The 25,513-nt window shown below is 44.7% G+C and overlaps 1 protein-coding gene across 3 annotated transcripts in view; it reads right to left on the bottom strand.

Moving 5' to 3' along the window:
- ralgapb (Ral GTPase activating protein non-catalytic subunit beta) overlaps positions 1-24,710 on the bottom strand; it is a 40,788-nt gene extending 16,078 nt beyond the window's left edge. For 2 of the 3 annotated variants that reach the window (XM_078249536.1, XM_078249537.1), the window contains exons 1-17: positions 24,668-24,710; positions 23,700-23,861; positions 21,264-21,466; positions 19,856-20,022; positions 19,590-19,773; positions 18,717-18,848; positions 17,542-17,684; positions 17,346-17,393; positions 16,045-16,089; positions 10,059-10,106; positions 9,265-9,416; positions 7,152-7,299; positions 6,807-6,930; positions 5,563-5,730; positions 5,115-5,229; positions 4,421-4,556; positions 4,254-4,315 (exon numbers count right to left, since the gene is read on the bottom strand). In XM_078249536.1, the coding sequence (XP_078105662.1) occupies positions 4,254-4,315; positions 4,421-4,556; positions 5,115-5,229; positions 5,563-5,730; positions 6,807-6,930; positions 7,152-7,299; positions 9,265-9,416; positions 10,059-10,106; positions 16,045-16,089; positions 17,346-17,393; positions 17,542-17,684; positions 18,717-18,848; positions 19,590-19,773; positions 19,856-20,022; positions 21,264-21,466; positions 23,700-23,855 (2,031 nt within the window). In that variant the 5' untranslated portion in view covers positions 23,856-23,861; positions 24,668-24,710. Of the gene's footprint in view, positions 1-4,253; positions 4,316-4,420; positions 4,557-5,114; positions 5,230-5,562; positions 5,731-6,806; positions 6,931-7,151; positions 7,300-9,264; positions 9,417-10,058; positions 10,107-16,044; positions 16,090-17,345; positions 17,394-17,541; positions 17,685-18,716; positions 18,849-19,589; positions 19,774-19,855; positions 20,023-21,263; positions 21,467-23,367; positions 23,467-23,699; positions 23,862-24,667 lie in introns of those variants that run through there. The other variant, XM_078249538.1, reaches the window with a different exon arrangement.
- Positions 24,711-25,513: the final 803 nt, after the last annotated feature.

Raw genomic sequence — 25,513 nt, 5'->3', positions numbered from 1 at the left:
AACCAAGAAGATAGAAAGAAGGAAGAGTCATACATCATCAGACCTTTGTGTCAGTTGCATAGAAGTTAACATGGCGAGTTTGGAATAGGTAAAGGGGTTAATCCCACTATAACCTGTTACAGTTTTAGGTTAGGGTGGTTAGGGTTAGGCAAGGGGTTTATTCCCACTATAACCCATCACAGGTTTAGGTTAGGGTTAGGCAAGGGGGTTAATCCCATTATAACCTGTCACAGTTTTGGGTTCACAGGGGCAGAGCCAGACAGGGTAAACACTCAGTGCTCAGCACAAACCTCAGGGGTCCGGGTGCATACTACATTTACGGCAGCTATTTCTCAAGCCGTTTGATAATGTTGAAGGCATGTCAAAGTATCCCGGAGCAAGACACTGAACCTCCCGATGGCAAGCTAGTGCCTTGCATAGCAGCTCCGCCACCATCGGTGCATGAATGTGTGTGTGAATGAGAGGAAAATGTTAGCGGTTTATGTGAAAAAAGGTAGAAAAGCGCTTTATAAATGCAGTTCATTCACCATAAATGTAGTCCAACAGAAAACCTAAAATCTGAACTGAAAAAATCATCCTGTAGAGCAGACATCCTGTTATATGTATATATACAGTTGTGTTCAAAATAATAGCCGTCCAACATCACTAACCTCATAAATGAAATTTTTTGGTAGAAGTGATATTTCTACATCCATCCATCCATTTTCGTCCACTTATCCGGGGTCGGGTCGCGGGGGTAGCAGCTCCAGCAGGGGACCCCAAACTTCCCTTTCCCGAGCCACATTAACCAGCTCCGACTGGGGGATCCCGAGACGTTTCCAGGCCAGGTTGGAGATATAATCCCTCCACCTAGTCCTGGGTCTTCCCCGGGGCCTCCTCCCAGCTGGACGTGCCTGGAACACCTCCCTAGGGAGGCGCCCAGGGGGCATCCTTACCAGATGCCCGAACCACCTCAACTGGCTCCTTTCGACGCGAAGGAGCAGCGGCTCTACTCCAAGCTCCTCACGGATAACTGAGCTTCTCACCCTATCTCTAAGGGAGACGCCAGCTACCCTCCTGAGGAAACCCATTTCGGCCGCTTGTACCCTGGATCTTGTTCTTTCGGTCATGACCCAGCCTTCATGACCATAGGTGAGGGTAGTAACAAAAACTGACCGGTAGATTGAGAGCTTTGCCTTCTGGCTCAGCTCTCTTTTCGTCACAACGGTGCGGTAAATTGAATGTAATACCGCACCCGCTGTGCCGATTCTCCGACCAATCTCCCGCTCCATTGTCCCCTCACTCGCGAACAAGACCCCAAGGTACTTGAACTCCTTCACTTGGGGTAAGAACTCATTCCCTACCTGGAGAAGGCACTCCATCGGTTTCCTGCTGAGAACCATGGCCTCCGATTTAGAGGTGCTGATCCTCATCCCAGCCGCTTCACACTCGGCTGTGAACCGATCCAGTGAGTGCTGAAGGTCACAGGCCGATGATGCCATCAGGACCACATCATCTGCAAAAATGAGCGATGAGATCCCCAGCCCACCGAACTGCAACCCCTCTCCACCCCGACTACACCTCGATATCCTGTCCATAAATACTACAAACAGGATTGGTGACAAAGCGCAGCCCTGGCGGAGGCCAATTCTCACCTGAAATGAGTCCGACTTACTGCCGAGAACCCGGACACAGCTCTCGCTTTGGTTGTACAGAGATTGGATGGCCCTGAGAAGGGACCCCCTCACCCCGTACTCCCACAGCACCTCCCACAGTATCTCCCGGGGCACCCGGTCATATGCCTTCTCCAGATCCACAAAACACATGTAGACTGGTTGGGCATACTCCCAGGCTCCCTCCAGGATCCTTGCGAGAGTAAAGATCTGGTCCGTTGTTCCACGACCAGGACAGAATCCGCATTGTTCCTCTTCAACCTGAGGTTTGACTATCGACCGAACCCTCCTTTCTTTACCGGGGAGGCTGAGAAGTGTGATACCCCTGTAATTGGCACACAGCCTCTGGTCCCCCTTTTTAAAAAGGGGAACCACCACCCCGGTCTGCCACTCCTTAGGCACCGTCCCAGACTTCCACGCAATGTTGAAGAGGCGTGTCAACCAAGACAACCCCTCCACACCCAGAGCCTTAAGCATTTCTGGACGGATCTCATCAATTCCTGGGGCTTTGCCACTGTGGAGTTGTTTAACTACCTCAGCAACCTCCACCAGGGAAATTGACGACAATCCCCCATCATCCTCCAGCTCTGCCTCTACCATAGAGGGCGTATTAGTCGGATTTAGGAGTTCCTCAAAGTGCTCCTTCCACCACCCTATTACCTCCTCAGTTGAGGTCAACAGCGTCCCATCCTTACTGTACACAGCTTGGATGGTTCCCCGCTTCCCCCTCCTGAGGTGGCGAACGGTTTTCCAGAAGTGCCTTGGTGCCGACCGAAAGTCCTACTATTTCTACATGGCAAATAATTTACTAGTAAGTGTTGTAGTCATAGAAAACCAACAGACCTAACAGTCATGACATGCATGCTGCCTATTCTGTGTAACTGAATCTGTAATTGATAGGGGCATGTTCAAAATAATAGCAGTGTTGTGTTCAGTTACTGAGGTGATTGATTCTGTGAAGAAACAGGTGTCAATTATGGCCCATATTTAAGGAAGGAAGGAAGCAAATGTTGTGCATGCTGGTTATAGTGCATTCCACACTGAAATACTCAGCAAAATGGGTCGTTCCAGACATTTCTCTGAGGAACAGCGGACTTTGATTAAAAAGTTGATTGGAGAGGGGAAACATATAAAGAAGTGCAGAAAATTATAGGCTGCTCAGCCCAAATGATTTCAAATGCCTTGAAATGGCATCCAAAGCCTGAACAACATGGGAAAAAACGGTCAACTACCATTCAAATGGATCGAAGAATAGCCAAAATGGCAAAGGCTCAACTAATGATCAGCTCCAGGAAAACCAAAAAGACTTAAAGTTACCTGAGAGTACTGTTAGGATCAGAAGAAGGCTATCTGAAGCTAAGCTATCAGCTAGACATGTACTGATAGGTTGAAATGTGCCAAAGGACACATTGACTGGCAAAAGGAGAAATGGGGCAACATTCAGTGGACTGATGAGAGCAAAACTGTTCTTTTTGGGTCTAGGGGCCGCAGACAGTTTGTCCGACGACCCCCATGCACTGACTTCAAGCCCCAGTACACTGTGAAGACAGTAAAGCATGGTGGTGCAAACATGTTATGGGGATGTTTCTCATACTGTGGTGTTGGGCCTATTTATCACATACCAGGGACCATGGATCAGTTTCAATACATCAGAATACTTGAAGAGGTCATGTTGCCTTATGATGAAGAGGAAATGCCTTTGAAATGGGTCTTTCAACAAGACAATGACCCCAAACACACCAGTAAGAGAGCAAAGTCTTGGTTCCAGATGAACAAGATTGATGTTATGGAGTGGCCAGCCCAATCCCCCAGACCTCAGTCCCATAGAAAACTTGTGGGGTGACATCAGAAATGCTGTTTCTGAGGCTATCCCAGTACTGCAGAGGAATTGTGGAATGTAGTTCAATGGTCCTGGGCTGGAATACCTGTTCACAGGTGACTCCATGCAACACAGATGTGAAGCAGTTCTCAGAAATAATGGTTATGCAACTAAATATTAGTGCAGTGATTCAAAGTGAAGCAAACCCTTGAGACATTTTTCAGTTTATACAGTAAATGTTTGAGTTTGTAAAGAAAAATGCAAATACTGCTATCTTTTTGAACAGCCTAATATTCCTTTTTATTCACTTTCTGTAAAGGTAGAACACAAACTTGATCAATTTTGGTCATGTTTTGATTTGGAATTGAATGTGCAGTGTTCCCAATGCATTGATATTATGGAATTAAAAGCTATTCTGAGGATTTTGAGCATTATTCACTTTTTTAAACACACTGCTATTATTCTGAACACAACTGTATATATATGTTAACTGTTCTACAACTGTCTTCATCATTCTGAAACCAGAACACAACTAATGTTGAGAAGTTTCTCTCCTGACACCTAAAGAGAGGCAGAAACTGTCTGATGTTACTATTTCATAATGTACAGTAAGGCAGGAATTTAGTGTAAACTGATTACTGATCTTGAAACCAGTTTTAGTTCACAGAATGAATGTTGATTTCTGCAGTCCAGTCAGAGAGACTTCAGGTGTGTTTCAGTAGTGTTGAAGGAGCGTTACAGAGGGTTTCAGTAGTGTGTAAGGAGTGTTTAAGGAGACTTACCTGCTGAGTTTGTCCTGCAGCCTCGAACAGAGCCGAGTCCTGAACCAGATTCAACATGGCCGCTACACAAAACAGAACAAGCAGCAGATCTTTTTATTTATTAATCAAAGTCGGAAGATTTTAGAAAACAGTTGTGAAATTGATGAGTGAATGAATGAATAACTGACCGAGTAGAATCTGAGTGTTGGTGGTGTCAGTCTCCGTCTGCAGAGCTCCAATCAGAACGCTGCGGAGGCGGGGCTTCAGAGACAGGAAGTTATCTGCTGTGACATCATCACCACTGAACTTCCCGTCCAATAAAACCTGAGCAAACACACAGCAGGCATAAATGGATGAATTAATGTACCTGTGGGGGCCAGACTACAGGTGTATGTCAGTGTTTAAAGTCCAGTTCAGACCAAAGATTTGGGATGAGATTAAACCGTTTCAGGAAAGGTTTCAGCGGTCTGAACCGGCCCGTCTCAGCTCGACTCAAACCAGCTGATGGCATCGCTGCGAATCAACTGGTCGGGGCTCCAGCTCGACAACAACAAAGCAGAGAATCAGAGAAATAAAACGTTTTTTCCGTTTCATCTCTACTAGAAATGCAGCTGTAGCAAGTATCTCACTATCACTATCTTCACTCATATTTAAGATGCTACAAATGATATCCAGCTACAAAAAACACTGACAGTCTGAAGTTAGAACGGAAGTCCAGAGAGAGGTTTCTATGGAGATGATACACCGTCTCATCTGATTGGTGGAAACTGGCAGCTTTCAGAACACTGCAGACTGGAGGCTTGCAGGGAGACTAAAATTTACACTCTTCTCGTCACGGATCTTTGGTCTGAAGTGGACTTTACAGGGTGAACAGAAGCTGACCTCTGATTGGACAGATCCTAACTGCAGGGGGAGGGGCAGCAGGGACAGCAGGACCAAGATGGAGGCTCGCCGTAAATCCACTGGTCTCACAAAACTCTTAAACCTTAACAGCTCTCTGGGCGAGAGACACAAATAGAAACAAACAGGCAGACAAAGGATTGAAGTACTGGAAGTATTAATGTCTACAGTAGTGAGACCAGCATCCACAGTGACTGTAATTACAGACAGACAGACAGATAGACAGACATAGAGAGAGAGACAGACAGACAGACAGACAGACAGACATAGAGTGAGAGAGAGACAGACAGACAGACAGACAGAGAGAGAGAGACAGACAAACAGACAGACAGACAGAGAGGCTAGACAGACAGACAGACAGACAGACAGACAGAGTCTAGAGTAGTATTACTAGCATCCACAGTGACTGTAGTTTCTGCAGAACGTTTACCTGTCGAGCAGCACGCTCTCCACAGCGAACAGGAAGCAGGGGAACAGCAGGTTGACTCCTCTCAGGTCGCAGCAGAACAGACAGGTGGAGTTCAGCAGGATGGAGGCCAGGACCGGAGGACACGCCTCCTCCGACACCTGGACACCCCTCAGCAGAACCAGGTAGAACCTGAAGAAGGTTTACACACAGACAGAACAGCAACTATCACCAGCTCATATAGGAGCACAGAGAGGACTGTAGCTGGACAGTAGCACTGTGCCATTCATCAAAAGAATTCTAAACCCAAATTCTGAACCTCCAACCGATGGTTATTTCGGTACCAACCGGCAGCGTCAGATGGCCACCCACCCCGGGTCAGGTTCAGTCTGAGGTTTCTGTCTGTTTAAAGGAAGTTTTTCCTCACTGGCCTAAACCTACTGTATCTGTAAAGTGTCCTGAGATAACTTCTGTTATGATTTGACACTATATATAACATTGAATTTGGTTTTATTCATCCTGCTAACACTTTCCCCACTGTGTTTTCATGTACTTTCCACTTAAAAACATACTACCGTGTGTAGTCACATGACTCCGCCCCGTGCAGTCTGCAGCAGGAAGCAAGTTCGACGAGAACTCAAACACAGAGTCAACTGAGCAACAGCTAGTGCTAAAGAAAAGCACAGCATCCGACATCTGGACACATTTTGGCTTCAGTAAAGATGAGACAGAAGAAGTAAGTCTAGCCGACAGAAGTTGACCGTCATGCGGCGATGACAGTTATGTTTAGACATCAAAACGAGTAGTTACAATTAGAAAAAAAGATTGTGGTTTGGGTTAAAACAGAGGTCCCCCCCCCTGTGGCCGGGTTGGCTCAGTTGGTAGAGCAGGCGCACATATAAGAGAGGTTTGTGCCTCGACGCAGAGGTCCAGAGTTCAAGTCCAACCTGTGATGATTTCCTGCATGTCTTCCCCCTCTCTCTCACCTAGCTGTCCTGTCCATTAAAGGCGGAAAAAGACCAAAAAAATTATCTTAAAAAAAAACAGAGGACACGTTCCCTGCTCCCCGGCTTAAAAGTTTTACTTTTGACATGACAATATTATGAAAATATATATATATATATATATATATATATATATATATATATATATATATATATATATAATATATTAAAACCATTTATTTAGGTTGCAAAGAATTTAAGTTATTTATTTTCTACTTTTTTAGGAAACATGGCAGGTAGACAAACCCACAGACAGAGGTGTACCTGGACAGGTAGACGGACAGGATGTCCTCTGCGGTTTTCTTACAGGAGAAGATTCTGCAGAGCATCCCACACGCCTCGGCTCGACCGGCCGCCCACCGCTCTGACATCACCGTGACATCACTGGCTGGTGAAGACACAAAGAGACAGGAACAGTAACTTTGTTGTCATTCTTTCTTGTTTCTTTGTATTTAAAAAGCCTTTCTAACATCAAGGCCAGGGGATTAGAGATGAAAAATAGCCTTGTAGCTGTTTCTGACATTTCTAACCCATGTAAAATCATGCTTTTAATTAGTTTGCACAGTCCCTTGAATTATAAAGTTTAGAAGCAGTGTGTGTGACACAGACCAGAGTGGATCAGAGCGGCATCAAACAGCCATCCGCCAAACAGGTGGAGCAGGGAGTCCACGTTACACCTGAGGGGGGACGGGGGTGGTCGGGAGGAGGATGGGGGAGGATGGGAGGAAGACTTCCAGTGATGGGGGGAGGAAGATGTCTGAGAGGAGAGAAGAATGAAGCTCATAAACCACAACAGACTGCAGTGGAGACTTTATAAGACGACAGAGCCTGTACAGAGTGAGCAGCAAGGAAACCAGCAGATACCATTACTGTAGACTCTAAGTCTACATCTCCACCGCTACGCTAGGAATACCTTCTGCTACGTTTCCCCCTCTCATTCCCCCTGCTCTGGTGTTTCCAAGCCCCTAAACCGGAGAGACCTACAAGACTCTAAATAGTCTAGCACCATCATATCTAGAAGAGCTCTTAGTACCTTATTGTCCCACTAGAGCACTACGCTCCCAGAATTCAGAGCTACTTGTGGTTCCTAGAGTCTCTAAAAGTAGAATGGGAGCCAGAGCATTTAGCTACCAGGCTCATCTCCTGTGGAACCAGCTCCCAGGCTGGGTTCGGGGGGCAAACACCGTTACCACATTTAAGAGTAAACTTAAAACCTTCCGCTTTGATAAAGCTTATAGTTAGGGAGTGAGGAGTTGCAGCGTTCGCCTAGACCGACGGGGGAGGGTGTATAGCTTCAGACCCGGCACCCCTTCTCTTCTCTGCTTCTCTTCATAGCTGCAGATTCATCTACCAACCCTTATAGAACTGGCTCAGGTTTACCTCGGACCAGCTCTTAGTTATGCTGATATAGTTTTAGACTGCCGGGGGACTTCCTTTGACACACTGAGCTCCTCTCTCTTCTCTCTTTCCATCTGTGTGCATCCATGTCCCAGAAATGCTTGTTACTAACCTAGCTCTAGGGAGCTTATTCCCCGGAGTCCTTATGTTTTTTCACCCAGCAGTTTTCCTTGGATAAGGGTGGCACCTAAATCATGGTTGCAGCTGTCATTGTGGTCCTACTCTACGTCCTGCTATGCCCTGTTACACCCTGCTACGTCCTGTAACGCCCTGCAGTGCCCTGCTACGCCATGAACTACTACGACTACTATTTCTAGTCACTGTTCCATTATCTTTATTGTGACTATTATTGCCACTGTTCATCACACCCCCAAACGGCACCGTCAGACACTCAAAAGGGTCTTATCGGTCGCGACGTCTCGTTCTCTGAGACTAAAGCTACTAACGTTACCATGGTAACGGGGCAGAGTTTCCCCACTGCCTCCTGTTTATGTCCAGTATACCAGAATGTTGATGAGATATGAGGTTTGGGCGTGTTAGTTTAAACAGAGATTAGATCTTCTACTGGAGATGAAAACATTTGGTGCACCGAGATCACTTTGGGATCAAAACTCAAACGCTTAAAAACCAAAACGGAGCGGTGGAGATGGAGCCTTAACACATATTATATATATATATATATATATGTTAATATATGTTATTATGTTATATATATATATATGTATGTTAATATATGTTATGTTATATATATATGTTAATATATGTTATATATATATATATGTTAATATATGTTATTATGTTATATATATATATATATGTTAATATTCTCTTTCCTGAATATGAACTTCTGCCATCAGGGAGAAGATTCTGTGTGCTGAGATGTAAAACAAACAGGCTTAAATTATCGTTTCTTCCAACGTCTATCAATCTGCTGAACTCCAACAGTAAATCTTAGCACAACAGAGCAAAGTGCAATAAATACACCAGCACTTTAATTCTTACAGTCACTTTTTTAGATGTCTGTACAGTCATATGTGTCCTTTCACGTCCCAAGATGTTATCTTATGTCGATTTGATCTTGATTTGATCTTGATTTTATGTTGATTTTAGAATGGTTTCTCTGTGACATGTTTGTGTTGTGAAGCAACAGATGGTAGCACTATGCCCACAACAAATTTCACCTCGGGGACAATAAAATGTATTATATTCTAACAAAGAGACTTTAAACGAACACAAAGAGACTTTAAAGAACACAGAGAGACTAAACTAAACGATCACAGAGAGACTAAACTCAGAGGTAGACAGTCATGTATCAGGGTCGTACCGTGGGAGGTTTGCTGGTTGCCTTGGAAACATTGACAGGTTTCAGTCGTGTGTTGTGTAAAGTTGAAGAAGTGGTGGAGGGGGGGGTACTGTGCACGCTCAGTATGTTCACCGGGATGGGGGGGGCGCTGCCAGAACGAGGTCGAGAGATACCTGAGGAGATGGAAAACAGGTATAGATTCTTCAAATCAAACCACCAATCAAATCTGGGTAAGGGGGGGCAGTGCAGCCAGAGCGCACCAGGACAATGCTCTTTCTATCTGATTAGTGGAAACTGGCAGCTTTCAGAACGCTGCAGACCGGAGACTTGCAAGGAGACTAAAGTTTACACTCTTCTCGTCACGAATCTTTGGTCTGAACTGGACTTAAGGTGTGTTGAATGATTCCTGATGTCAGCATATGCATTGAGTAACATGCAAGAAAACATTCCACCTTAAAAGCTGCTGGTAGCTGCTGGTGGCAGCCTTTGAGCTTCACAGTGAATGTGAACAGTGAATGAAATTATTTTTCTCAGTAAATAGCTGAGTTAACTATTAAGATGACAAGGCAGTAAAATATCCCTATATTTTATAGATAGTTGACTTATGTATGTAAACATGCCATCGTAGGGAGTGTGGTTACATAACCTACCAAACGAGAAGTCATTTAACGTCACGTTCTCTCCATTACCTAAACAAATAGCACTACAGCCGTGGTAGGGAGGCAGATGGGCAGGGTTTTACCGTAAGAGGGGATGGTGGGCGGGGCTTCCCATAAGGTACAAGGGCGGGACTTTCCAAAGCGGGGCGGGCTTACCGTAGGAGGGGAGGCGGTCTTTAAACGGGCTCCTGGCCACAGCAACACCTGTGAGGAGACGAGTTGGAAAACAAATTCCATGTAAGACTGAAGGTTCAGTTTGGATCACTGTTACATTGAATTAACCTTTAATTTACCAGTTATTTTAACCAATATCAGACTGGCTTTAACACAGGTGTCATGAATCACTCACTTGTTCAATACTCCCTACTCACTATGTAGGGAGCTCATCGGTACAATGAAAAACACTTAGAACACTACACGCAGAGCCAGATTAAATAGAAAGATTACGTGAGGCATACTGCATTTTTCGGGCCTCCTCCAAATAGATTCCTTTTCTGCTCCTGCCTCTGCTTGCATATTTCTTAATATAATCTTGAATTAAAGCTTTTCCTCTGAGAGAAACTATGAGTAGCAGCTCTTGGATACTTATAAATCACTGGACTATACATTTTTTGTAGACATAGTAGGCTATTGCCATATTTCAACATTTTTCTGCGTGAGCATGGCCTACCAATAGCTCAAGCCTGTCCTAAAGTGACTATAGCTAAAGCTAATTAGCAGCAAGATGCCTCCCTTGTCCATGGAGGACTACTACAAACTCCTTCAGAAGACTGCAGTTCTGGAAACCAAAATTTACCGGTTAGAAGTAAACGTGGAAGTGAATGATCTTGTGGAAATGACACCACTTTACCATTGACCCAAAACAATGGACAAAAGCATGCCAACACACAGCTAACTAGCACCAGCAAGACTACAAACAAACAGGAGGGCTGTGAAATGGGTAATAAATCAACAAGTGGCAGTCCTCCCTGGAGCTCTTTTGGTGCAAAGCCTATGAGTAAATAATTTTCCTGGGAAATGGGAGGACGACTAACGGGCAGGGCACAGCGCCCTGAGATTTGTGATACGACCGGCTGGCCTGCATTATCATCCAGGCAGAGCGCCTCTTCAACCCCTGTACTCAGTAGGACACAGCCGTGGACAGCTGCAAAAGGGAGAATTAGCAACAAAATGCCTCCCCAACAACTGAGTGTGCAACTGGATAACAGATTTGCTCCTCTGCTGCAGGACCCTGGACATGACCTGGATTGCGTCACACAGCAGGGTAAGGACTGAGAGCAATTCAAACAGTAAAAAGCTACAGGGAAAGCTAACGACTGGGCACCAAACTCTGATTGTGGGTGACTCTGCTGTAAAGGACATAAAAAGCAGTAAAAACACCAAAATACTCTGTTTTCCCAAAGACATGGTGTCTGACTTGGCCCAAAGAATCCCGGATATCGTGGCAGCACACCCAACTGTGAAGAACATTATACTGCATATAGGGTCACATGATGTTGTAAAGCAAGAGTCTGAAGTGCTGAATCGTGACTTTATGAATCTGCTGAACACAGTTAGCTCCCTAAACGCGGAGGTGTTTATCAGTGGCCCTATACCGCCAGTCAGAAGAGGAGCTGAGAGATTCAGCAGACTGTTGGCACTGAACAGATGGCTTTCAACTGCATGTACCGTCCACTCTCTGCGGTTCATTGACAATTTTAACATTTTCTGGGACCGCAGACATCTTTTTAAAGCAGATGGACTTTTTCCTTAACAAGCCAGGAGTAAAGCTGTTCACCTCTAGCCTACTTTACTTTCTGCACCACACATCTACTCCCTCGGCCAAGGACACGAGACAAGATAAATCAACACAAACAAAACAAGAGGAAGACACAACAAAGTGCGGCAGTGATCCACCACAGCCCCCCACCTGAGCAAAGATTTGACCATGGAGGACCACAGAACGGAGACGAGAAATCTCAACCCCTCCCTTTTCACCCATCCAACACTCCTCAAACCCCCCTTACCAACACCGACGCCTTTGAGGATCCATCGCTCTCCCCATCCGCCTTCTCCCCTGTTTCCCCCCTGCCACATGTTGGGGTTCACTGACCGGATGGAGCAGCTGGTAGATGCTGGAATCAAGTTTGCCCCACTACCTTCTCCCATCATTCGCCCCCCAGCATCAAACTGACCCTGTTTTGACTGAACCGCTGAAAGTAAAACGCCAGGCACCTCTGCCCCCCTCAAGGACGGCAGCGAACTCCTTCTCACCAGACTGATAAGTATGCTTGTGTACAAAATGCAAACAAGCTTTAACTGATATGTGCTGGGCCCAGGCTGCATGCCTAGTGGCACTCATGACTCTTTCCAGGACAAGCCTGGGCCCTGTGTATTCAATTCTTCGTCAATCTATGTTGTGATAGGTAATAGAAAAAGAATGGTGAATCCGCTAAGTAAGAAAAAAGAAGCACTTAACTGCCAACTTAGCAAATTTAGCATCCATTCCTCGTCAGCCACAGCCTGTCCCAAAAAAACGAGACAGATAATTATTTTAACACACTAACATTAGCCTTACAAAACGTCAGGTCTCTGGCGGGTAAATCATTTTTAATCAATGATTTTATTATTAAGCACAATCTTGACCTCATGTTTTTAACTGAAACCTGGTTAGACCATAATAACAGTGATGCTGTTCTTATAGAGTCAGCTCCCCCTAACTTCAATTTTATGAGTGAGAATAGAGCGAATAAGAAAGGAGGTGGAGTCGCCATTTTGTTTAATGACTCGTTCCAATGTACTCAAATATCTTATGGAAACTTTGCTTCTTTTGAATATGTGGCTCTTCAGCTAAGGTCCCCCGTCTCGACCTATATTTCTAATTATCTACAGGCCACCTAAATACTGTGCATCCTTCTTTGACGACTTTAGTGAACTGCTGTCTATAATCTGTATTAACTTTGACTGTGTAGTTATTGCTGGTGATTTCAACATTCATGTTGACAACCCCCAGGATAGAGGGACCAAAGAACTGTGTTGTATTTTTTGAGAACTATGGACTGACTCAGCATGTGACGGAGCCCACACACAACAAGGGGCACACTCTGGACTTGATTATCTCGAAGGGTTTGAACATTTCCAAGGTTGTGGTGACTGATGCTGCTCTCTCTGATCATTCCTGTGTTTTCTTTAATGGCACTATCTCTGTGCACAAAAGTGTCCAAACAAAGTTAATAAGAAAACGGTATATCACTGACAACACCAGTGAAACATTCATTCAGCTTTTCTCCTCCACACCCGCCCTCTCAGGGGTCTCAGTCACTGAGCTTGTAGACAATTTCAATTGTAAAATTACAAATGTTATTGATGCCATTGCTCCCATTAAGGTAAAAACTGTCTCTGATAAGAAAAGATCTCCATGGAGAAATGCCATACTGGTAAGAACAGAAAAAAAGAGAGTGTCGAAAAGCAGAACGCAGGTGGCGAAAAAACTAATCTCCAGGTCCACTACAACACCTATAAAGAGAGACTTCGCATTTATAATTTGGAACTGAGGAATGCAAGGCGGTCCTTCTTCTCGGACATTATTGCCAAAAACAATAATAACTCACGTGCTTTGTTTGCTACTGTCGATAGGTTAACAAACCCTCCAGTAGCAGTAGCATCTGAACTTTTATCCACCGAGGCCTGCAATGATTTTGCCTCCTTCTTCAAAGACAAAATTCAGAAAATTAAACAAACAGTCAGTGCTTCCATATCGAGTACAGGGTATGTATTGTCACAGTGTCCAGGCAAAACTAAATTCCAATATGACCCAATTTCATATGATTAACCGTAAAAAACCTGGAGGACATTATACAACATCTGAAAACCTCCTCCTGCTGCCTTGATATTCTACCAACGGGCCTTTTCAAAAATGTTTTTAATTGTTTGGCTCCAGATCTTCTACAGATTGTAAACACGTCTCTTCTCTCAGGTATCTTCCCACAGGCCCTGAAAACTGCAGTCATTAAGCCACTCTTAAAAAAGAACAATCTAGACACGTCACTAATGAGCAACTATAGGCCGATATCAAACCTTCCATTTTTAAGTAAAATCATTGAAAAAACGGTTTCTCAACAACTCAACCTTTTCTTGTCACTAAACAACAGTTTTGATGCCTTCCAGTCGGGTTTTCGACCACACCACAGCACTGAGACGGCTCTTGTTAAAGTCTTTAATGACATCCACTTAAACACAGATAGTGGCAAAATTTCAGTCTTGGTATTACTTGATCTCAGTGCTGCATTTGATTCGGTCGACCATGACATATTACTAGACCGATTGGAAAACTGGGTTGGCATTTCTGGCTCAGTACTAAAGTGGTTTGAGTCTTATTTAAAGAATAGGGACTACTTTGTGTCTATAGGGAATTATACATCTGAGCATACAAATATGACATGCGGAGTTCCCCAAGGCTCCGTTCTGGGGCCTCTCCTGTTTAACATCTACATGTTTCCACTGGCTCAAATTATGGAAAACAATAAAAAAAAGTAATGATTAAAAGTCACCACTCAGCTTCAAACGATAATGTTAAAAACAACAGACAAAGCCAGAAATCTTGGTGTAGTCATGGACCCAGACCTGAATTTTAACAGCCACATTAAGACAATTACAAAGTCAGCCTATTAGCACCTTAAAAATATATCAAGGGTTAAAGGACTTATGTCTCAGCAGGATTTGGAAAAACTTGGCCATGCTTTTATCTTCAGTAGACTTGACTACTGTAACGGTGTCTTTACAGGTCTCCCTAAAAAATCACTCAGACAGCTGCAGCTGATTCAGAACGCTGCTGCTCGAGTCCTCACTAAGACCAAGAGACTGGATCACATAACTCCAGTTCTGAAGTCTCTACACTGGCTTCCAGTGCCTCAAAGAATTGATTTCAAAATACTTTTGCTGGTTTATAAATCACTAAACGGTTTAGGGCCAAAATACATTTCTGATCTGCTACTACACTATGAACCACCCAGATCTCTCAGGTCGTCTGGGACAGGTCTGCTTGTTGTCCCCAGAGTCAGAACTAAACAGGGGAACCAGCGTTTAGGTTTTATGCTCCACATATCTGGAACAAACTCCCAGAAAACTGCAGGTCTGCTGCAACTCTCAGTTCTTTTAAATCAAGGCTGAAGACCTATCTTTTTGATGTTGCCTTTCTTTAAATAACTGTTCATTTCTTATACTGAAGCTACATTGTTGACACTGTATAACAATCTATATAAGCATATAAAGACAAATTCCTATTTTATCTTTTATCTTTATCTTTATTTCTCTGATGCAGGCATGACAATAGTTGACAGAAGAGACAGACGTTGGGCTGGTCAAAAGTTAGTCGAAGTAACTAACTAATTTAGGCAGAAGGCCTAAAAAGAAAGAAATAGTCTATAAACACTCTGAGTGAGTTCTTGACTATTTAGAGACAGACTGCAGAAGAAATAAAATAGTTTAAGAACACGTTCTGGACTATTAAGAGATTTTTGTCTGCAGGGCTGTACCGGGTTTTACAAGGTTTGAGAAGAAAAGAACTAAGCTTTGTGTTGACGACCACATGGAAAATGATAAGAGTATACTCAAGAAAAGCTTCTGTAACTATGGGAAATGAAACGTCAAGGCCGTGCGAAGCATCTGGACCCATAGTGGGTGAGATGGTTAGAAAATATGGACCGGACTGCATGAGATGTCTGCCATATTGGTCAAAAAGATTTGGCTTTCCACAAAATGGATCACTGAGTCCAGGAGAGTTATTTTATCTGCTTTTATATATTTAACTGTTTTAACTGCTCTTCAATGTTTAATTTCTTATACTGCACTGTAACTGAATTGCCCTATTGCTGAAATGTGCTATACAAATAAAGCTGCCTTGTGTTGCCTTGCCTATAGTGTGGTCTAGACCTACTCTATCTGTAAAGTGTCCTGAGATAACTCCTGTTAGGATTTAAAACTATGAATAAAAGTCAACTGAATTGAAACGCGTGGCACCTTCTCTCGAACATTGCCGCAATGCTCCCAGAATGCATTGCTGCTTACAGAGACAACGATTGGGAAGCATGCAAATGACGCTGACTGTGGACACGGACCATTATTGATCAGAATGACATGATCAGTTTATGTTAATCTAAATTACCGAGAGAAGGCAGCCGGTCTCTGAAATGGATCTTCGTTGTAACTCCTGCAGAAACAAAGCAGCAACAATCACAACAGAACTGAAATAACAGCAACTAGAACAGACTGATGTGAAAAGGAAATACATCTACATAATGTGCATATATATATATATATATATATATATATATATATATTTTATGGCATGTCGCTTAGGAAATTATTATACATATGTGAAGTTTGAATATATTGAATGAAAGTCTGAATATATAGAATGAAAGGCGTGTTGACGTTAGACTGATGATATATTCAATATATTCAGACTTTCATTAAATATATATTCAGACATTCATAATGTATGTGTGTGTAGTGTGTATGTGTGTACTGTGTGTACTGTGTATAATGTGTTTAGTGTGTATAATGTGTGTGTAGTGTGTGTAGTGTGTATAATGTGTGTGTAGTGTGTGTAATGTGTGTGTAGTGTGTATATTGTGTGTTTAGTGTGTATAATGTGTGTAATGTGTGTAGTGTGTGTAATGTGTGTGTAGTGTGTATAATGTGTGTTTAGTGTGTATAATGTGTGTGTAGTGTGTGTGTAGTGTGTATAATGTATGTGTAGTGTGTGTGTGTGTGTGTGTGTGTGTAGTGTGTATAATGTGTGTGTAGTGTGTATAATGTGTGTGTAGTGTGTGTGTTTAGTGTGTATAATGTGTGTGTAGTGTGTATAATGTGCGTTTAGTGTGTATAATGTGTGTGTAGTGTGTATAATGTGTGTTTAGTGTGTATAATGTGTGTGGTGTGTATGTGTGTGTAGTGTGTGTGTGTGTGTATGTGTGTGTGTAGTGTGCATAATGTGTGTGTAGTGTGTATGATGTGTGTGTGTGTGTGTGTGTGTGTGTGTGTGTGTGTGTGTGTGTGTGTGTGTGTAATGTATGTGTAGTATGTGTAATGTGTGTGTAGTGTGTATAATGTGTGTTTAGTGTGTATAATGTGTGTTTAGTGTGTATACTGTGTGTTTAGTGTGTATAATGTGTGTAATGTGTGTGTGTGTGTGTGTGTGTGTGTGTGTGTGTGTGTGTGTGTGTGTGTGTGTGTAGTGTGTATAATGTGTGTATAATGTGTGTGTATAATGTGTGTTTAGTGTGTATACTGTGTGTTGTGTGTATGTGTGTAATTGTGTGTGTGTGTGTGTGTGTGTGTGTGTGTGCATAATGTGTGTGTGTGTGTGTAGTGTGTATAATGTGTGTTTAGTGTGTGTGTGTGTATAATGTGTGTGTAGTGTGTGTAATGTGTGTGTATTATGTGTGTGTGTAGTGTGTGTACCAGTGTTTGGCAGCTGCTGCTCTGTTGGGTCTTTGACTACAGTCACACCTGCAGAAACACAAGAGACGTAGGTTTGGTTTCATGTCATTTTATATTATGCTTTCCAAACTACTGTTAGTGTCATTAAAAAACTAAATGAAACACTGTGTAAGTTGCTGTTTTATTGATAAACTATTCTTGTATAAGGTCACGGTACCCAGGAAGGCGTCGACCATCGTGCCGACTCCTTTCATGGCTCTGAAGAAGATGTTTGGCAGCCGGCCACTTCCTTGCATCGCCTCCTCGGGGTGGAAAGGAGTTGAACCAGCAACCACGGGTCGACTGAGGTCCACCAGATTACTGAAAGAGAAAGATTTACTGACATCAGGAGACTCAAGCTGAAAGATTCACTGACATGCCATTGTGGGTTGGATTAGTTAGGTTTAGGCATGAGGACTGAGAGTGGTTAGGGTTGAGTAAGAATACCAAGGTAAGTCATTCTTATGGATCCTAGGAAACACAAATTCACATGGTCAAACCACCCTCGGTGGCGATCAGTCTGGCTATTGGGAGATGGCGTGGGCAGTGATCATCTGCTACACTAAACTAAACCAAATTAAACTAGATGAGAATTGCCCCGAGATGCTGAAGGCTGTGGACGTGGTTGGTAGTTCGCATTTTTAAAAAGGGGGACCGGAGAGTGTGCTCCAACTTTCGGGATATCACACTAACTATCGGGATATCACACTAACTATCAGGATATCACACTAACTATTGGGGTATCACACTAACTATCGGCCATCGGGGTATCACACTAACTATCAGGGGTATCACACTAACTATCGGGGTATCACACTAACTATCGGCCATCGGGGTATCACACTAACTATCATGGTATCACACTAACTATCGGCCATCGGGGGTATCACACTAACTATCGGCCATCGGGGTATCACACTAACTATCAGGGGGTATCACACTAACTATCGGCCATCGGGTATCACACTAACTATCGGGGTATCACACTAACTATCGGGATATCACACTATCGAGGTATCACCCTAAATATCGGGGTATCACACTAACTATTGGGGTATCACACTATCGGGGTATGACACTACTCAGCCTCCCAGAGAGAGCCTATGCTAGGGTACAGGAAAGAGGGCTCCGATTGATTGTTGGACCTCTGATTCAGAAGGAACAATGAGGATTCCTCAGGGTCGACATATGGATGGATGGATGGATGAACTAAAGGTTATATACTGTGAAACTGTTTGACCTGTGTACCTGAGAGAGAGAGAGAGAGAGAGAGAGAGAGAGAGAGTGTGTGTGTGTGTGTGTGTGTGTGTGTGTGTGTGTGTGTGTGTGTTACCTGTAGGGAGAGAGTGTTACCTGAGCAGGTGCAGGAACCTGAACCAGGTCTGGGGGACTCGCTGGTCGTCCATGTCTGCCGGGATCAGAGCAGCGTCTGCATCTGGGACTTTTAAGTGAGGGAAGGACGGACCGAAGCTCAACACCAACAACCTAAACAACAACAACAATTACATGTGTTGATGGACTGAACTACAGAAAGTTGAGTTCTCCGCTTCATCCAAGCGGCAACTTCGGGGTCTGAAAAGTGAAGCCAAAGCTGAAGCTCCTTAAAGCTGTATTCTCTCTAACTTCCAGCAGGGGGAGACTCCTTAAAGCTGCATTCTCTCTGACTTCCAGCAGGGGGAGATTCCTTAAAGCTGTATTCTCTCTAACTTCCAGCAGGGGGGAGACTCCTTAAAGCTGTATTCTCTCTAACTTCCAGCAGGGGAGACTCCTTAAAGCTCGTATTCTCTCTAACTTCCAGCAGGGGAGACTCCTTAAAGCTGTATTCTCTCTGACTTCCAGCAGGGGGAGACTCCTTAAAGCTGTATTCTCTCTAACTTCCAGCAGGGGGAGACTCCTTAAAGCTGCATTCTCTCTGACTTCCAGCAGGGGGAGATTCCTTAAAGCTGTATTCTCTCTAACTTCCAGCAGGGGGAGACTCCTTAAAGCTGTATTCTCTCTAACTTCCAGCAGGGGGAGACTCCTTAAAGCTGTATTCTCTCTAACTTCCAGCAGGGGGAGACTCCACTGGCTCCAAATTGAAGTCTGTTTCTGTATAAGAAAATTAGTCTAATTCTCTCTTGAGTTATTACCTCAGTAAACATTTTCATAATGAGTTTGTGTGTGTGTGTGTGTGTGTGTGTGTGTGTGTGTGTGTGTGTGTGTGTGTGTGTGTGTGTGTGTGTGTACCTGGAGGTCAGGGCGGCCATGACTCGGCTCCACTGCTCCACCACAGCCGGCTGATGTCTCCAGCTGCTCAACATCTGTCTGGCCGTCTGCCACAGAGAGTGAGACGGGAAACACCGAGAGCAAGACAGCAACCAGACCTCAAACAGTACTGCCATTGACAGGTGAGACAGCTGCTCCGACACATCTGCAGAGAGACAGACAGATGAGAGACAGACAGGTGACAGGTGACAGACAGACAGACGAGCACATAAAAGGGGAGTGTTTACCTGTGGTTGTGGGCGTAGCCAGCATGTTGTGGTTGATGCGCAGCAGGAAGTGCAGCAGCGTCTCCCAGGTGTCTCCACTCATCACAGCGCTCTCTCTGGCCAATGACTGAACTGCAAGCAACACCTGCTGACAGAGAGACAGGTAGACGGGACTCGCCTGCTCCGACCTGGGGGAGGGGCATAATAAACTGCTGTATTGATAAATAGAAAATGTATTTAAAAGTAGAAACGTTACATTCCATAAGGTTTGTATTACATAAAGTATGGGTTGGGTCCAGACTGAGTTGCAGTTTGTTCCAGAGAAGCGCTGTCCTAAAGGATCACTGGACCTCTTTAGGCTCCATCTCCACCGCTACATTTTGGTTTTTAAGCGTTTGAGTTTTGATCCCAAAGTGATCTCGGTGCACCATGTTTTCATCTCCAGTAGAAGATCTAATCTCTGTTTAAACTAACACGCCCAAACCTCATATCTCATCAACATTCTGGTATACTGGACATAAACAGGAGGCAGCGGGGAGACTCCGCCCACTGCTGGAAGTTACCATGGTAACGTTAGTAGCTTTAAGTCTCAAAGAACGAGACGTCGTGACCGATAAGACCCAATCAGGAGGAGAAACGTTGGCGTCAGTGTCGGTGTTGCCAAAGGTCTCCGTTTGAAACACAACCTCCGCAGATTCAGAACCAAAACGGGTCAGAAGGGTTTCCAAATGTCTCCGGTTTAGGGGCTCGGAAACAACAGAGCAGGGGGAATGAGAGGGAGAACACCAGAGCAGGGGGAATGAGAGGGGGAAACACCAGAGCAGGGGGAATGAGAGGGGGAAAACACCAGAGCAGGGGGAATGAGAGGGGGGAAACGCCAGAGCAGGGGGGAATGAGAGGGGGGAAACACCAGAGCAGGGGGAATGAGAGGGGGGAAACACTAGAGCAGGGGGAATGAGAGGGGGGAACACCAGAGCAGGGGGAATGAGAGGGGGGAACACCAGAGCATGGGGAATGAGAGGGGGGAAACACCAGAGCAGGGGGAATGAGAGGGGGAAACACCAGAGCAGGGGGAATGAGAGGGGGAAACGCCAGAGCAGGGGGGATGAGAGGGGGAAACGCCAGAGCAGGGGGAATGAGAGGGGGAAACGCCAGAGCAGGGGGAATGAGAGGGGGGGAAACGCCAGAGCAGGGGGGAATGAGAGGGGGAAACACCAGAGGAGGAGGAATGAGAGGGGAGAAACACCAGAGCAGGGGGAAGGAGAGGGGGGGAAACACCAGAGCAGGGGGGATGAGAGGGGGAAACGCCAGAGCAGGGGGAATGAGAGGGGGAAACGCCAGAGCAGGGGGAATGAGAGGGGGAAACGCCAGAGCAGGGGGAATGAGAGGGGGAAACGAGAGAGAGCTGTCTGACAGAGGTTCAGCCTACCTGGACAGGAAGAGGCCGCCCAGGTGTCGCAGGATCTTCTGGGTGTACAGGTTGGGCTCTCTGCTGATTGGTGGAGGAAATGAGTCTCTCGGGGAAACCAGGGCCGTCAGCCAATCAGTGTAGATGTCTACACAGAGCTGCACGGTGTCTCCATCCAATGGGAGTGTCAAGCCGTAGCACAACACCTCCATCGTCCACTTCACCTGAAAACACACACTCAACCAATCAGAGTATGTACAGTATAGCTATAGTTATATGTAGCTAATGCTAGCATAGCACTTGGCCATATGCTAACAGCCATTAACAGAAAACAGGACCATACTCAGGTGGGTTTTCATAGTGGCTGGTGATTTTAACCACGTTAATCTGAAGACATGTGCTTCCAAGGTTTGAACAACATGTCAAATGTTCAACTACAGGGGAGAACACACTGGACTGTGTTTATTCAAACATCCCTGCATACCGAGCCCTTCTCCTGCCACACCTTGGACAGTCTGATCACCTTTCACTGTAGCCTACAGCCCCGGTATAAAGAAACACCAACCCACCGTTAAAACTGTTCACACCTGGCCAGAGGGAGCATTCCTACAGCTGCAGGACTGCTTTCAGCACAGTGCATCACTGGCTGAGGGACTGAACCACTTTTGATTTTAGAAAAGACTGGACAACGTTGATTCACCCCAGCTGGACACTGCTGACCACTCATTTACCCTGCAGACAAGAGGTCAAACAAGTCCTGAAAGCTGTGAGGGAGGGTTCTCAGGGATTGGGCTCACCAGCTCACAGAGGTTTTCAGTAACATCCTTAATCTCTCCCTGATCTCTCTGAACAACTATAGACCGGTCGCACTGACACCCATCATTTCAAAGTGCTTTGAAAGACTAGTTCTGGGACACCTCTCCCCTGCCTTAGACCAGCACCAGTATGCACACAGGGCAAACAGTTCCACTGAGGACGCCATAAATGCAGCCCTGCATACTGCACTGATGTACCTGGAGCAGAAGGGAACATGTTAGGATGCTGTTCTTGGATTACAGCTCTGCTTTTAATGCTATCGTCCCCAGCAGGCTGGTCAGAGAACTAAAGGACCTTGGTCTCAGTGACCAGCTGTGTCTGTAGAATAAAGAGTTTCTTAACAACTGTCCACACTCAGTGCGTTTACATGCAGTTTAAAAAAACAATAATATTCAGGTTAAGGCAATCCCCAGATTTCTCAAACGCCATGTAAACACCTTACCCCGGTTAAAATCAGAGTTCTAATAACTCGGTTAACAGAGGTAGAGAACTCCTTCAGTAACTGGGGGATTCCTGCATGTGTACACCTTAACCAGGCCATGATCAGTTTAAGCGTCTGCGCATGCTTCAACTGCCCCTCCCCACTCTCCTGGAGTGGTTTTTGAACCAGACACAATGATACCATACAACAAAACAGCATTGTCCAAATCAGCACGCCATCGACAGCAAAGAGCCTGCCGTCCGTCTGTTTTACTCCCCGCTGACGCAGCAGCAGTCATCTGGAGATGGCTAAACCTACTGTCCATCTCTGGAGCTGTCAACGCTGTGTCTCGGCAAAAAGGTGCAGGGAGCGAGCAGTCCCCGCTGTGGCCGCTGGCTAACGTTAATGTTAGTTAGCTAGCGAAGTTAACGTTATCATGAGCCGAACAAGCTGTCAGTCGTCTGGCTAGAACACTGTGTGTTCCTTCGCTGTGACAAGAGTGTGTTAATGAAACAATAAGTTGTTACATTTGACTAATTTAGTGATCGGTCTGTGTAATGTTGATATAGATCAACCAGAGGAAAAAGCATTGTGCTTTGGCAGAGCGCCACCTACTGTACCGGAGGTGGAGTTACTTCGACAGACGACACCACAGTGGTGGGACTTATCTCAACCGGCGATGAGACAGCCTACAGAGACGAGGTCTGCAAATCAACGGAATGGTGTGCAGTGAACAACCTGTTGCTAAACACCAAAAAGACAAAGGAGCTTATTATTGATTTCAGACGGCAACAGGACGAGCACAAGCCACTCAAAAGAGGAGAGGAGAGGGTCCGCAGGTCTCTGTGCCACAGCAGAGCCTGCAGGTGTGTTAAAGACAGTACTCACCCTTTCACCATAGGGCCTCAAAATGCTGCACCTCCAGACTGAGGAACAGCTTTTACCCCACAGCCATACACAAACCCCCCAATCCCCCTCCCTCCACCACCACAATATTTGACATTGGTTGCTAATGTTACTTCATTCTTTGAATGTTTTAAACTAAAACTCTTCTGCAACTCCCCTTTAAACACAGATCAGAGAGCAGGTGAATGATTTCTGACTCAACTGTTGATCAAACACTCAACACGCTTACATATCAACACCTGAGAGTTTCCATAGAGGTCACACACACACACACACACACACACACACACACACACAAACACAAACACACACACCTGGCTGTCTGTGTGCAGCAGGCTGCGGGTGTCAGGGTTTCTCATGCTGGCTCGTAAGGGCTTCACCACGGCAACAGCAACGTCTCGGCCCACAGAGGGCGGGAAGCAACTGAGCACGCTCACATGGCCCCGCCCACTGCACACTGATTGGTCCATGTTTACCTGAGAGAAAGACAGTTTAATAAGTAAACAAGTGGTTTGTTTTTCAGTAAGGTTAAAGGGTCTCTGAATCAGAAAATCATTTATTGCCCAAGAAACTTGTTTGGAATTGGTCTGGGTGGTTGGTGCATACATAAACATATTACAAACAAACACAGTAAGTCCATCAACTTTAAATAAGCCAACACTGTGCCATTCATATGCATCTTCTTATCAGTGCAGACAGAAGAGCTGTGTAGCTTCTCAAACTTCTTCAATAATGTTCAACCTTTCAAACAACAGCGTAACAAAAAGTCTGTTTAAAGAAGAACAACGCTGCGCCTGTTTGACTGAATAACTATTTTATAATCCGTCACTATTAGATATAATATGTATTTTAGGAATCTGACCCAATCTGTAGACTTCCAGCTGTCCTGTGTGTTATGTTCCAACATGTCAGTGTGTTAAATATGAATATGTTCTAGTCTCTTCTCTCCTCTGGGACAGGAAACTCAAGATCTCTGAGTTGTGATGTCATCTTGGACTTTAGGAAACACTGATCCATTCATCCAGAACATAACCCACACATTAATCCACCGTGAAGATGCAGAACAAACATATATCAGAACGAAACTTCAGCTGATTACTGATATTAAGACTATTATTTATGTCTGAAATGTTGTGTTTGAATATGTAAATGAGGCATAATCTAATGCTAACTTTGGGTGAATTTAGGAGAAATGAACAGACACAAAGAGACAAAGTGAGGGATAGTTAGGGAAGAAAAAGTGATAATAATGTTTCTGTCTAGACTGAGATAAGCCTCTTACCTGCACAGGTGAGTCCAGGTGAATGAACAACAGTCAGGTCACTCTGAAAGTCACAACTCACCTGCTGCTGCCTTCAGGGTCTGCTGGGAAACTTCAGCTCAAGTCTGAGGGTTTGAATCCTTTACTGTCTGATCTGTCTTTTCTACTTTCATTTATTCAACTAAAAACACTCAACTTGGAACGTTTGATTGATTCAAAACTATTCAAATTGTTCAGAGTAAAGTAATTTAACGCAAAACTCAAGTAAAAGTACAAGTATCATCCCAGAAATGACTTTGGTAGAAGTTAAAAAAGTAAGCAAAAAACTTCTCAGACTCAGAATTGCTGCAAATTGAATTATGTCTGTTGTTGCCCAGTGTAGGGAACCTGATCTATAACTACATGTATTAATAATACGTCCAGAACGGCAGACATTACTGCACTCAGGGACAGCTTCGATATACGTCTGGTATATAATAAGATTTAACAGAACTATATATTATATCCAAACAAGCCTTAGTGATAAAATTGAAGATTATATATAATATTTATAAAAAACAACACTTAGCTGTCTGCCATTTCCCTCTGGAAACAGCTGGTTTCCCCCAGAGTGGCGAGGACCTGTATTTGGACCGGGATGGCACGGTTCCAGCGTGTTGCCCTCTCTACTGGACCCAGAACAGTACATAGATCCAAGAGCTCAGCTTTAGGGAATCTAAATCGGCATATGAGCCAGTCATCGTCATGGTCCCTGAAGTCTCTCTCTCTCCTGATTCTTCCATTGGGGGTTAGTCCTCCTGCAGGGCCAGCAGGGCCATCATGCAGCAACATTACGCACAGGGGGGGTCACCGCAGTATTTATATGTT

The sequence above is a fragment of the Sander vitreus genome, chromosome 4 (genome assembly GCF_031162955.1).
Source record: "Sander vitreus isolate 19-12246 chromosome 4, sanVit1, whole genome shotgun sequence".
Taxonomy (NCBI): domain Eukaryota; kingdom Metazoa; phylum Chordata; class Actinopteri; order Perciformes; family Percidae; genus Sander; species Sander vitreus.
The sequence above is the reverse complement of the archived record's forward strand: the minus strand, read 5'-3'. Positions and strand labels throughout refer to the sequence as shown.